The sequence below is a fragment of the Bidens hawaiensis genome, unplaced genomic scaffold, assembly GCF_021521415.1.
Source record: "Bidens hawaiensis isolate Kalapana, Puna unplaced genomic scaffold, B.hawaiensis_p1.1 tig00012956_1, whole genome shotgun sequence".
NCBI lineage: Eukaryota > Viridiplantae > Streptophyta > Magnoliopsida > Asterales > Asteraceae > Bidens > Bidens hawaiensis.
In genome coordinates, this window is record NW_027492084.1 from 613288 (window position 1) to 627883 (window position 14596).

The following is a 14596-nucleotide window of genomic DNA, read 5'->3' on the forward strand; positions in this document are numbered from 1 at the left end:
ATGCTTTTGTGATGATTTTTGGTAAATTAATTGAGATGCTATGATCGGTGGAATAGACTAGTTTTACAAGTAGAATTCTGTCATTAAGAAACTAGTTGCTGAATTTTGTAAAAGTTGCATGAAACATGGTAATTGCTAATTAATTGTCGTGTTTTGACCAAATTGCTCTTGCGGGGAGTAATTGCTAGTGATGTACATTATTAATACATGACACGTAAATAATTGCTCACACATCTAATGTATCACAAATGTATCTGCTAAAGTCACACACGATTCACAAACGAAACACGGAACATATTGTGTGCATAGGTATTATGTGCCGAGTCTAGAGACTCGATAATAGTTCCGACACTTAGAAAAATCTCTTTGTTGTTTTAGAACGCTAGAGAGAGTTTTTCTGTGACGCGCATCCTTTGGTGATTTATTTTGGGAATTCTTCGCAAACAGTGAGTTCACTTACCCCTCTAAACTATTTTCAAACGCTTTTCACTTGGGGAGATAACATGCTCCGAAAACGCATTTAAGATTTTGTTAATATAAATTATTTATCAATTGTAAAGACTATGTGGCAAACGCAATAACTAAAGTCCTTCATTCACATCGAACCGTTTAGTATTGGATAATAGCGAGTCATTGTTGAGTAGTACTACTGGGTTTGACAAACCCCACCCAACGCTAAACTCGACTGGAGGTCGAGTGGGTGTAATCTTGGCTAAACACATACCATGGTCGGGATAGACCTGGTGGCAAGGCAAATGATAAACAGTCAGCTTCGGTGTCGAACACTTAGTAATACTTGTTTTATAGGTTAGCTACCTATAGATATATAATTGACATAACACTATCTGGTAACGCAAAACGCTGAACGCAAAACGCTGAACGCAAACGCTAAACGCTTTATTTTATATAAACTTGTGAACTCACCAACCTCGTGTTGACACTTTTAGTATGTTATTCTCAGGTAGCCGAGGCGGGCGCGCGGTATAGGATCATGCATTGTTTGAAACGCTTTTGTTTATGCAACCTGATTTTAAACTGTTATTATGGGGTTTTGAGTCGTCCTGCGTGACGCAACTTTTATCTTTTGGTTTTTTTTACGCTTCCGTACTTATTTTCATTTAAACGTTTTTATGGTTTGATTATAACTAATGATTCCGATCCTGTTAGTTCACACCCTCTGACGGTAAAACTCCGTTAGTGGATTTTGAGGGTGCGACACTTAAGTACTTTTTCACATGTGTAACTTAACACCAATGTGTTTGTCGAGTCGCACTTATTTCACAAACGAAACACAAAATGCATATCATGCATAAGTTGTATGTGTCCAGTCTAGGGACTCACTCGTAGTTCAATACTTAGAAAATCTCGTTTTTAGAACACTAGCGAGTCACTGTTGAGTAGTACTACTGGGTTTGACAAACCCCACCCAACTCTAAACTCGACTGTAGGTCGAGTGGGTGTAATCTTGGCTAACACATTACCATGGTCGTGGTTGACATGGTGGCAAGATAATTGATAAATAGTCAGCTTCGGTGTCGAACACTTAGTAATACATGCTTGATAAGTTAGCTACCTATTGATATATATTTGACTTAACACTATCCGGTAACGCAAAACGTAAACGTAAACGCAAACGCAAACGCTTTATTTATATAAACTTGTGAACTCACCAACCCTGTGTTGACACTTTTAGTATATTATTCTCAGGTAGCCGAGGCGGGCGCCCGGTATAGGAACATGCATTCGCGAAACACCATCGCTTTGAAAACTTCTTTTAACTTTTATCTTAATAACTTGGGTTTTTAAGTCGTCCTGTGTGGCGCAAACTTTTTGGTTTACAATTTACGCTTCCGCATTTTATTTAAGACTTAATGTCTTGTTGGTTTGAAAACTTTAAACATGGTGTTTGATTATAACTAATGATTCCGATCATGTTAGTTCACACCCTCTGACGGTAAAACTCCGTTAGTGGATTTTGAGGGTGTGACATAAGTGTTTCGTGTTTCGTGTTTCGTTTGTGAAATAAGTGCGACTCGACAAACACATTGGTGATAAGTTACACATGTGAACAAGTACTTAAGTGTCACGTATTAACATCGTTCATACTAGCAAATATCCCCCACAAGGGAAATTTAGTCAAAACATAGCAAACATCGATCAGTTATGCACTTTTCATGATAATTCAAGTAATTCGGCAGCTAAATTGTCCAGACAGATTTTCACTCGACAAAATTACTCTATTTAATAAATACTAACATGTCAAATAAATCACCAAAAATCATCACAGAAGCACACGTGAGTTAGGTTTCTAGAAATATTTTTATTATATTTTTATCGTATACGGTTTTATCACAATGATCAAAACATCACAGCAAACACACAACAATCATTATCATGCGCAACATAAAATAGCAAGTAATTGATAACCTATTTGTGCTCAAATTCGTTTTTAAAAGAAAGATGGTGATGATATGAAGATGATTAAAAAAATAATTTCACCAGCTTACTTTTTTGCAAAAATTCAAATTCTCTTCTAAATTTCTCAGTGGCGGTGAATAGTTTAGCCTCAATTGGCAAAATTACTTGATGTTTAGGGGAACACATTCCATTCAAATAAACAACATCATAGAATTTACATATGAGTATAAAATAAAAACGCATCTCGCCGTTACAGAAAATAAAGATGTCAAGTAATTATACGTGGAAGATTGATACGCAAGATCATAATCATTAACCCTTGAGAAAAATTAACAGATTTAAACAAACTACAACAAAATGGTAAATAAGAGCAGTGTCTTTTTTGGTTTAAAAAAGCAATGTTTATTGCTCTTCTCATCAACACAAGTGGCAATTGACGTTTAATTGAACCAAAAGTATACAAAGTTTGTTTACTTCAAACACAATCTTAGTTCACAAGCCAGCAAATACCCTATCAAAATTTTAGTTTAACCAGCGTGAAAACAGTCAAAATCATATATTTATTTCATTAAACTCCAAAATCAATTGACATATACAAAATTGTACCAAAAAAGAAAACGGAGATTGCAAACTGAAATCATAATCATAGCTAAATCAGTATAAGATTACCCGTGAACAGTCTTGAGTCTGATTAAAGACGCGAGATTAAGATCGGAAACAGATTCTTCCGATTAGTTCTTTCAAAATATTAAGATTTTTAACCTGAGAGAAGTATATGGGTTAGATATTCAATAAGGAAGAGCATCGCCTCCCAATTAGGGTTAGAAAATAGAAAGAGACGATGGCGAATATATCGATGGGCTTGAAATTTGAATTAGGGTTTGGATATAGAAAAAGGTCCGCGTTCTTTTTAGGTTCCAAGGTTGAGCGGGAAAACCATCCTCAGAGTTAATATTATACAGACACGTGGCTTCAGGATTTTATTTTGTTAGGAGAGTAAGATTATAAACATTATTTAAGTTTGTATTTTGTGTTATTATTATTGTGACATATTTGTAAATATAATTTATTAGGATAAGACCTATGGTTATTTGAGAATGCGTTTGATAAACACAGGAATAGATAAAACGTTAAAAATGGTTTTCATGTTCAACCGCGGCATCTCTTCACTACCCTAGTCTATATAAGAACGATTTCTTTACAGTTGTAAACCATCAAGATTAATCGAATTCATGTCTTGACGACTTTGGTTGTGAGTGTTGTAAAGAGATTAGAAAAGTTGAAATATGTCCACGTCAATACTAACCACCACAACATTCATGTCTCGTAATCTATGTTCATTATATATATATTTATATATACACATTGCCTTATATATATATTGTGTTGGGCTAATTGAGAGGTTACCTCCACATATACAATTCGCAATCCAACACTTCATAATGGGTTGTGCATCTTCAAAGCGTATAGATGATGGCCGTAAGCATTTCAATTTTCTTGTATTTTTGGAGATTTAGTTACCTATATCGATCCTGCATGCATAGTGTTCTTGAATGTTGAAATGAGTAGCTAACTTTATGCAGTAGCATTGTTATGGTACTGCAAGTTACTGATTCTATATGTTTCAATTTTCTTGTAGAAACCGCAGGAGCTATCATAGTAAGTGAACCGCCTCCTTGGAAGCATGGCGGCCTCAAAATGTTTTCAAGTGAGCTTCGAGCAACACGTGATGGTGGAAGACCAGGTTAACTTTTAGAAAACAGCTAATAACTGATTTGCTACGAAAATTTGCGAAGAAAGCGCATTTTTTGTTTTGGTACAAACTATAAGTTATTTTGTTTGATTAATTTTTGGCAGATATTTGGGAAGCCCTTAGAGATGCAGCTGAGTGTCATGATCACTTGAACTATAAACAAGGAATCCTCAACATGCATAACATTAGGCTCGTGAATCCTGGCATGTCGGTGTGCTATGATGATACAGGTACGTTCATTATTAATCAGTTACTAAATCTTTATGTATGTATGTATTCACTTGTGTCGTGACCTATATTAACTTTTAATATCTAACTAATTTTCAGGTTATAGATACAAGCTACCGTTTTATGTTTTAAGCGACCCAACGGATCTTGACGGAGGGGGCAGAAATATTATTCATCGTATTCTTCTGTGAGATAATGAAGATCTAGAGTGGAGATTGTTAAGCTGATAATCGTACTTTATTCTATATGATTATTGTATTTGTTTTAGACCATCAACAATTGATGTTATTGTATGGTTTGGTTTGGGTTTAGTCGTTTCTGAAGGAGGTAGGTGCCACCTCAACCTCTTTTTTGAGCACCCTTATATTGGGAAACTCATGTGCTAACAGTTAATAATAATGTGTACATGTTCCGGGTATTTTATAAATATTGTCACTTTTACTATACATTTTTTTGGCGATGGAAGATGTATACACTTTTATTGGTCGCGTTGATTTAGCTATGGAAGATGTTTAAAACTATACATCTTTTGAGCGTTGGAAGATTCTGTCGCTTGTCAAACTTTTTGTGACTACTAATTTGGTAGTTAAAAGGTATATCAATTGTTTTCGCGTTTCCAGTTCAGCATTTGTTCCGTATCATGACTACAAGTTTTACTATTTTGGCTAGATGTACATTGAAGTAGCTAGCATAAGTTTTAATAGAGAAATATAGGGACATGAGACGGGAGAGTGTGGGGATGACGATGAAGGAAAATTCATCCTTATGATGATCAATTAATTTAAAAGAAAAGAAAAGAAAATTAATATTCGATGCTAAACTTACTATATTTTTTTAAAGTAGCTAGCATAAGTTTTAATAGAGAAATATAGGTCTACATTGAAGCTTCCGGGACATTTCCTTCATCATATGAGATTATAATCTTCCGATAAATCAAAAACGATTATCAAGAGAAATGGACGAAAAATTGTAATTGTAACATGTCTAAGTCGAATAACGGACTGGCGGTTGACTCATTCCTTTTTGCTTTTTGTAAATGAGCGGCATATGTTGGATTGTTGGGACCCTTTGTTTTTCACTTTCAATGAACTAACATAGATGTACATTAATATACAGATTCCTTTTTTTCTTGTGTGGGTATCCAAACACGATTTTAAGCTTAAAGCATGATATATAAAACATCTTAAGTTAATTCAAACCAACTAATCTAAGTAGGATAGTTTTTTTGATCTTATGATTCTTGGAGGAGGTGAAATATTAGAAGCTATATATAGTCAGTCATATTGGTCTGGTTTTCAAACAAAGTAATCTACTATATTTAGTGGATCGTATTTGAATCTCAGTTTTATTTAATAGCTTATGGCATTTTAGCTAATCTCTCCTTTATTTTACCAACGAATAAAGTTCGGCTACCTACAATAACCCAATAATAAAAGACATATGTCAACGGTTGCAGATTGGGCTGGGTAGCCATCTCCTTTTTAGGGGAAAATCTGCCGCTTGTAGGTTCACCACGTTAAAATCCGGTTAGTATTAGATTTGACATTTAGACCTTGCATCTCCGGCCCAAATCTTTATTTCCCTTCCCACGCAAGTTGTGCTAAAGCTCAATAACAATTAATAGAATAATCAAGAAATCTTTAGTAATAACTAATTGTTAAGAATTTAATTATGTATCAAAAAGAATAATAATAATCATATTTATTTACTTATCAATAAGTAATATTTTATTCATAAAATATAAATGCAAATTTATAATAATAATAGTAACAAAAATAATAATAACCACAGTAATTATGATAATTAGTCAATAACATTTTGATCTTTCTTAAAACTCAATATAAACCCAAATCCATAAGTATTATTAATATTTCATTTATAATTAATTCATATTATCATTAACCACTAGGGACTTTAGTTGACGTATCTCAATGAGTTTGACCGTTTCATCTTAACTTTTATCATTATTTCATCCTCATTAATCCATTTGTTAAGGTGAGTAATTCGCATCCCCCTTTTTACCGTTTTATGTTTTGGGAGCATTATGCGTTCACAACTTAAATAGATTATCATTTTCACTACAATTTCATTTTTTGGGTTTCTATGATATTTCTCAGTTAGTTATACATGCGAATGTGACTATGTGTTTATTTTTATGTTTGGTGGTTGGTATCTCATCTCCATGCTCATTAGTATGATCACACGCCACTGGAGTAGCTCGACCCATTTGGGACGAGGGAAGTGGCCTTTTATTTTATATTATTGGTATGCTAGTTGTTGTAATTCGTATTATATCAAGGAATTGTCATTTTTAATATTATTATATACAAAAATTGTGATTACTTACTCAACTTTATGTTGACAAACCTATATGTTTTCACGCATACGGTATATATCTATATTGGATGAAGAAAAAGAATAAAGAGTAGTTTGGAACTTAGGTTGCATGTCAAATAATTATGGATTTTATTTTCAATTGTTTAATTTGTGATGTTATTTCCGTTAAGACAATGTTTATATTTTTGTGTACTTGATCGTTATATGAAATGAACAATTTATTGACACATGTATTTTATTTAGTGTCTTTTGAGCTATGATACATTATTGTCGCGTCCGGCTTCCGCCGTAGGTTGGGTTGTAACAGATGAGTTGGTTGTTGACGGTCCCAAATTATGTCATATTTATTTCCAACAGTCCGCGACTAACGGAAGCCTAAGTCTGTTAATCTGATAATGACGTGGCACCCCTTGTTCTCAAAATCTACTTACGTGGCAAAATCTACTTATGTGGCATATTACACCATCACCACCTGCCACCGTCGATGTCGCCACCACATCTGTCAACCCACCTGTCCTCTATCTCTTTCACCCTTTTCACGTCGCATACCTTCGATTTCTTGGCAGAATCGGGGACCATACCCTAATAAGATGACCAATGAACGATTGACGATGACAAGTCGTGTGGCAATGAGCTAGTCACAACAACCAAAAATTTCGGCTTCGGTTACGGCAATGAGGAATAGAAGGGGGTTGTTGGTATCTCCATCTCTTTCACCCTTTTCCCGTCACATACCTTCAATTTCGTGGTAGAATCGGAAACCAGACGACCTGAATTAATCAGATTATTGGGGAACGATTTAAGAAGATAAGTCGTGTGGCAACGAGGTGTTCACAATAGGAAACCAATTTACAAATAAACATAAAATTTTCTAATGTTAATTGTAAAACTTATTGGGTTACTATGAATAGCCTGATTTTATTTGTTGGTCGTTAAAAAACAATAATAAAACAACTTGTTTAATGTTACATTTAACTTATGAGGTGTGGTATATAGAGTTGAAACTTTCTTAAGTTTGAGCCTTCCTTTTTTTGGCTTAATGAAGATGGTTACGTATGAGAATCATACCATTGTTGTAGCTTCGTAACTAAAAGCTAGGGTGTAAAAAAATATGAATTTAAAAACAAACCCAGATTATTAGAAATACTGAATTTATAGTAGGAATGACAAGCTTGACTCAAACCATTTCAAATGAGTCAATTTGGGTTGTTTTAAAATTATGTGGATTGGTTTGGGTCATATGTTTTAATTAAATGAGTCACTTGAAATTTCACATTCTTATTTTCGGATCAAAATGGGTTGACAAATTTAAATATATGGGTCGATGTGGGCTAGTATCTTAAGGAAAAGTGGCATGTTCGGGTTGAAACGGGTTTTGGATTGGAACGGGATCGGTTTAGGTTTTGGCTCGGATCAGGTTTTGTGCCGACACGAGTTTTAGCACTAGACGGGTTGGGATTCTGTTTCTTTCGAGTTTTCTCACTGGACGTGTGACACCCGGTAAATTCCCAACCCCTTAAACTAAGTAATCAACCTAATAATTAGGTGATTGTAAATATTATGCGCGCCATGTTAGTCAGCGCGTGCATTTGTTATGTGCGCCCTGCGCGAGCGCGCTATGTTAAGAATCAGCGCGGGCACATTATGTGCGCCCGGCGCGAGAATATGTTAGGATCAGCGCGGGCATTTATGTTTGCCCTGCGCGAGCGCGCCATGTTAGTCAGCGCGTGCATGTGTTATGTGCGCCCTGCGCGAGCGCACCATGTTAAGAACCAGCGTGAGCATATGTTATATGCGCCATGCGTGAACGTTTTGGCCTTATGTTTTCATGTAACTTAAACGTTATGTTGTCTATGGGTTGACCATCCCGCATGATGCTAAGGCGGGTGCATCCTACATCGTTTATGCGCGTGCGGAAGGGAACTAACCTACCCGCATGGCGGGAACGTTGAGAGCTAGTTTGTCTGAAGCTCCAGGATGGAATTGACTTCAACATGACTGATCACTATGTTGAAATACCAAAACCACCTGGAGAATCTACAAATGAAACTCAAATGTCCCTAACTGCGAGAAGGTTACGCACCTACCCGCAGCAAAGAAATGTTCTACACGCAGGAAGCTATGCGCACCAAGTTATACGCGCAGAACACTTAGTCAAAATGATCAGATTTAAGGAAATTGTCCCCGCCCAAAAGAGGGCGGTAGCGTGTTTCAGAAAACTTCTACTTTTTACTGAACACTGTCTAAAGCACTGAAAAAGCAAACTGTAAAAGTCAACTGCCAGCCACCCCCTCTCACCAACCACAGCCCTGCATGTCCTGTCCATATCAAATCAGAATCTTTAATCTACTTTTCTACTCTTTTTAATAAATAATAATAATTTCCATACTTTATCATCATTTCAAAAGATTACAATTCCCTAAAGCAAGGGATTATGTTCCCTTGAGTTTGCCTATAAATTTGTAGCCTAAATTATCACCCAAAACACACTTCAAAGAACTACAAACTTGCACTAATCTTTTCCCAAGCATCCGTTGTTTCCAGCTCCGATCCTGTTACTAGGTAAGCCGAGATTATAACCTTGAGATCTACTTTCCAACCCTTATATCTTGATCTTAATATATATATTTGTTATTTAATCGTATTCTAGACCTTCGATTCCGAGGCCAACACCAAGAAAACCCGAATCTCGATTAATCCCTTAACAAGAACCACAGGTGAGTCTCACAGCCCCTATTTTCACTGTTTTCACCATTTTAAACTGTTTTCGGGGCGAGGGACACGTATTTAAATAATGTTTTATCATGGTATATTTACAAGCTAAGCAAACGATTACGTGTTTAAGTTATGTTTCATGATGAACAATGCGAACAGTTATCTATGGTTTTTCGATGATAGTGCACCAGATTCGAGTAAGTGATCACTTTACCATTGGAACTCTAAGGGTAGGGACTGCTGGTTTGATCCGCCCACTCGTAGGGGTCGCACCTCTTACACAGACGAGTGCCTAGCACGGGGCAGTACTATGGGTTTGAGCCCGTTCGTAGAGGTCGCTCCTCTTACGCAGACGAGCGCCTTGTTTTCCGGCACAACGTCCGCGCGTAACCCGCGGGACGGTATTACAGCATATATTCGCTCGTAGTGGCAGCGCCACTTACACAGACGAGCACAGTTTTCCAGAAGTGTCCGCGCGTAACCCGCGGGACGGTATTACGTTATTTTAGCTCGTAGTGGCAGCGCCACTTACACAGACGAGCACAGTTCCCAGAAATGTTCGCGCGTAACCCGCGGAACGATTTTATCAGAATATGTTGATATAACTATGTTTTACCAAGCATGTGTTTAATGATGCTACCAGAATTATGTTTCAGAATGATTATGATGCAATGCGATTTATCAAGTTACTAAAACTTGTGAACTCACTCAGTTTATACTGATTCAAATGTTTTTACGTGTCTTTCAGGAGATAACTAGGTAGCGCATGGAGTCACACTTAGAGCACCACACGCTGAACATCTAAAACAAGCTTTTTGGAAGATTTTGGTTTTATCCCCTCGATGCGCACGGTTACCCGCCGCGCAAGGGGATATGGCGAGAAAATCTTCAGTTTTTGTACTTGGATGTTTTTATGTAATACTTAAACAATGTAATGTATTTGTATTAAACTTCTCATGCGCAATAAAAATCTTTGAATGTTTTGCAATGGCCCGTGCTTAAGTATCAATCCCCACTCGCGCGCGCCCGGCTGTTTCCGCCGCTCAGGGCCGGGTGTGACAGATTGGTATCAGAGCACTGGTTATAGCGAACTAGGAAAAGAAGTTTTTAACCTAGACTATAACCTTTGGGGAATCGCATGAAATATTTTTCAAAGAATATTTTCAAAAGAAAAATCACACACGCACTTAGGAACACGGGTCACAGTGTCTAGAGATAAGAACATTATGTGCTCTGAGTACATGCGCTAAGTTTGTTGTATTTTCTTTTTATGAAAGAATGCCTCCAACCAGAGCCAAGGGAATTACCATGACACCCGAGGAGCTCGCAGAAATAATCGCGCAGGCGATTGCAACGCATGAGGCCAGCAAGGCCGAATCTAGTCAGGGTCGCCAAGAGAACGAGACCCCAGAACCCGAATCAGGAGCCTTGGACAAAGGATGCTCCTATAAAACATTCATGGCCTGTAGGCCTTGGCCGTTCAAAGGCACCGAAGGAGCCATTGGGCTCTACAATTGGATTGACAAGATGGAGACAGTTCTCTCCATCAGCGGATGTAGTGAAAACCAGAAGGTCCTTTACGCGACCTGCATGTTCCAAGAAGCAGCTTCATCTTGGTGGAAGCTCCAAGTAAAGACTTTGGGGCGAGAAGTTGCTCTTCACAAGACCTGGGAAGAATTTAAAGAAATGTTGATGAGAAAGTTCTGCTCTCGCGCAGAAATTCAGAGCTTGCAACAAGAATTCTGGAACCACACCATGGTAGGAACAGATATCGATGCCTACACCAATCGTTTCAACGAGCTTTGCCAGCTGGTGCCAGACATGGCAAACACAGAAGAAAAGAAAATCGAGAGGTACATCTTTGGGTTACCTCCTGTCGTTAGGGTCCCGCTCAACGCCGCCGCACCTCCGACCTTTGACGAGGCGGTTGCGCGAGCCATCACCCTTACAAGGGATACGGTTCGTGCGGGTATGTTGACCACCCGCTTGAACGAGCAGCGAACCTCTGACTCCAAGAGGAAATGGAACTCCCACCGAGGATCAGACTTCAAGCAGCCACCGCCCAAGAAGCAGGAAAGCACAAGGGTTTACGCGATTCAAGCCGCGGAACCATCAAGGAAAGGATACAGCGGGCCTTACCCATGGTGCAGCAAATGCAAGTATCACCACGAAGGCGAATGCGCGAACGTCACGTGCGCCAAATGTGGCAGACCAGGACACAAGACGGTGAATTGCCGTGCTAAAGAAGCTGGAGCCAATGACAACTGCTACGCATGCGGGAAGCCTGGACACTTCAGTCGGGATTGCCCACAGAAAGGGAACCAAGCTCGCGGGAGAGCTTTTGTGATCGGCGAGGGTGAAGCAAAGGAAGAGCCGAATGTGGTAACCGGTACGTTTTTGCTTAACGGTCATTATGCATCTGTCTTATTTGATACTGGCGCTGACCTAAGTTTTATATCCCATGAGTTTAAAAACTCCCTGGGCTTAGCGACCAGTAGGCTAGACAAACCTTATACTATAGAACTAGCCAATGGTAGGCAGTTATGCGCGAATGAAAGGACGGAGCAATGTGTGTTAGTCATGGGAGGTCATGAGTTCAATATTAACTTGTTACCAATAGATTTGGGAAGTTTCGATATTGTGGTAGGTATGGATTGGTTGGTCGAGAATCTCGCGGAGATTGTTTGTCATGAGAAACAGGTTCGGATTCCACTGTTGAACGGAGAAACTTTGATGATTCAAGGGGAAAGAAGGGGAGTTGCGACGAAACTGATTTCATGCCTAAAGGCGCGTAAGTGCCTAAGGAAAGGGTGCTACGCCTTCCTGGCGCATGTAGTAGAGAAAGGAGATGAGCGAAGAATTGAAGACTTACCAGTAGTGCGCGAATTTCCAGAAGTTTTTCCTGAAGATTTGCCCGGGTTACCGCCGCCGCGACAAGTCAAGTTTCGTATTGATTTGGTCCCAGGAGCTGCGCCAGTAGCTCGAGCGCCTTATCGCTTAGCTCCATTTGAGATGCAAGAGCTATCCAATCAGTTACAGGAACTATTGGATAAGGGTTTCATACGCCCAAGCTTTTCACCTTGGGGAGCTCCAGTACTGTTTGTAAAGAAGAAAGATGGTTCGTTCAGAATGTGTATTGACTACAGGGAGCTGAACAAGCTGACAGTCAAGAATCGGTACCCCTTACCGAGGATTGACGACTTATTTGACCAGTTGCAGGGATCCAGTTATTATTCGAAGATAGATCTACGGTCAGGATACCACCAACTTAGGGTCCATGAGGAAGACGCGCCAAAGACAGCCTTCCGAACCAGATATGGCCATTATGAGTTCTTAGTGATGCCTTTCGGGCTAACTAATGCGCCGGCTATATTCATGGATCTGATGAACCGTGTGTGCAAACCATACTTGGACAAGTTTGTGATTGTGTTTATAGATGATATTTTGATTTACTCTCGAACCAAGGCCGAGCATGAGCAACACCTGAGAATGATTTTAGAATTGTTAAGGAAAGAAAAGTTGTATGCAAAGTTTTCCAAGTGCGAGTTTTGGCTTAGAGAAGTTCACTTCCTCGGTCACGTTGTAAACGAGAAAGGAATTCACGTTGATCCTTCCAAAGTCAAGGCCATCGAAAACTGGGAAGCGCCAAAAACCCCAACTGAGGTGAGGCAATTCCTTGGACTAGCTGGCTACTATCGACGCTTCATTGAGAACTTCTCCAAGATAGCTCTACCTCTGACCGCGCTAACTCAGAAAGACAGGATGTTTGTTTGGGGCGAAAACCAGGAAGCAGCGTTTCAAATGTTGAAACAGAAGTTATGTAGTGCGCCAATCTTATCCCTGCCCGAGGGGACAGATGACATCGTTGTTTACTGCGACGCTTCACACCAGGGACTCGGATGTGTCCTTATGCAGCGAGACAAAGTTATAGCGTATGCCTCGCGCCAACTTAAGACCAATGAGAAGAACTACACAACGCATGATTTAGAACTTGGAGCTGTTGTCTTCGCGCTAAAGATTTGGCGCCATTACCTCTACGGTACGAAATGTGTAATCTTTACGGATCATAAGAGCCTCCAACATATATTCGATCAGAAGGAATTAAACATGAGGCAACGAAGATGGGTTGAATTGTTGAATGATTATGATTGCGAGATCAAGTATCATCCGGGGAAAGCGAATGTGGTAGCAGACGCGCTAAGCAGAAAGGAGCGAATAAAAACGCTACGAGTCAAGGCTCTAAGGTTGACCATTCACGCAGATCTCTCTACCCGCATCCGAGACGCTCAGCAAGAAGCCTTGAAACCAGAGTTTGTTAAAAACGAATGCCTTGGGGGTATGGTTAAGAATTTGGAACTTAAAGGGAACAACACTCGATATTTTGCCAACCGCATATGGGTCCCTCTCAAGGGAGGATTGCGCGAGCAGGTATTAAACGAAGCTCACAAGACGCGGTATTCCGTACATCCTGGCGCAGACAAGATGTACCAAGATGTTAAAACGCTGTATTGGTGGCCCAATCTTAAAGGCGCCATCGCGATGTATGTCAGTAAGTGCCTGACGTGTTCAAAAGTAAAGGCTGAATACCAGAAACCATCGGGGTTGCTTCAACAGCCAGAAATTCCCATGTGGAAGTGGGAACAAATCTCTATGGACTTCATCACCAAACTGCCAAGGACACCTGGGGGTTATGACACAATATGGGTTATTGTGGATCGGTTAACTAAGTCAGCACACTTCCTGCCGATTAAAGAAACTGATAAAATGGAAAAGCTAGCCCGACTATATATTCGAGAAATAGTTTCAAAACATGGAGTCCCAGTGTCCATCATTTCTGATCGAGATAGTCGGTTTACATCAAGGTTTTGGAGATCGTTACAAGGAGCTCTAGGTACTCGCCTTGATATGAGTACAGCTTATCATCCTCAAACGGATGGGCAAAGCGAGCGAACAATCCAGACATTGGAAGATATGCTGCGCGCAGTGCGCGATCGATTTTGGAGGTAGTTGGGATACCCACCTCCCGTTGGTTGAATTTTCTTACAATAACAGTTATCACACAAGCATTAAGGCTGCGCCGTTCGAAGCTTTATATGGGCGCAAGTGTAGATCCCCACTGTGTTGGGCGGAAGTGGGCGACAAGCA

At 39.4% G+C, this 14596-nt stretch overlaps 1 protein-coding gene across 1 annotated transcript; it reads left to right on the plus strand.

Moving 5' to 3' along the window:
* Positions 1-3860: 3860 nt before the first annotated feature.
* LOC143542768 (uncharacterized) lies at positions 3861-4726 on the plus strand (the record flags this gene model as incomplete). The annotated part of the gene is made up of 5 exons (XM_077035280.1): positions 3861-3897; positions 4058-4162; positions 4276-4401; positions 4499-4586; positions 4668-4726. Coding segments are annotated over exons 1-5 (415 nt in total), but the record flags the coding sequence as incomplete, so codon positions are not given.
* Positions 4727-14596: the final 9870 nt, after the last annotated feature.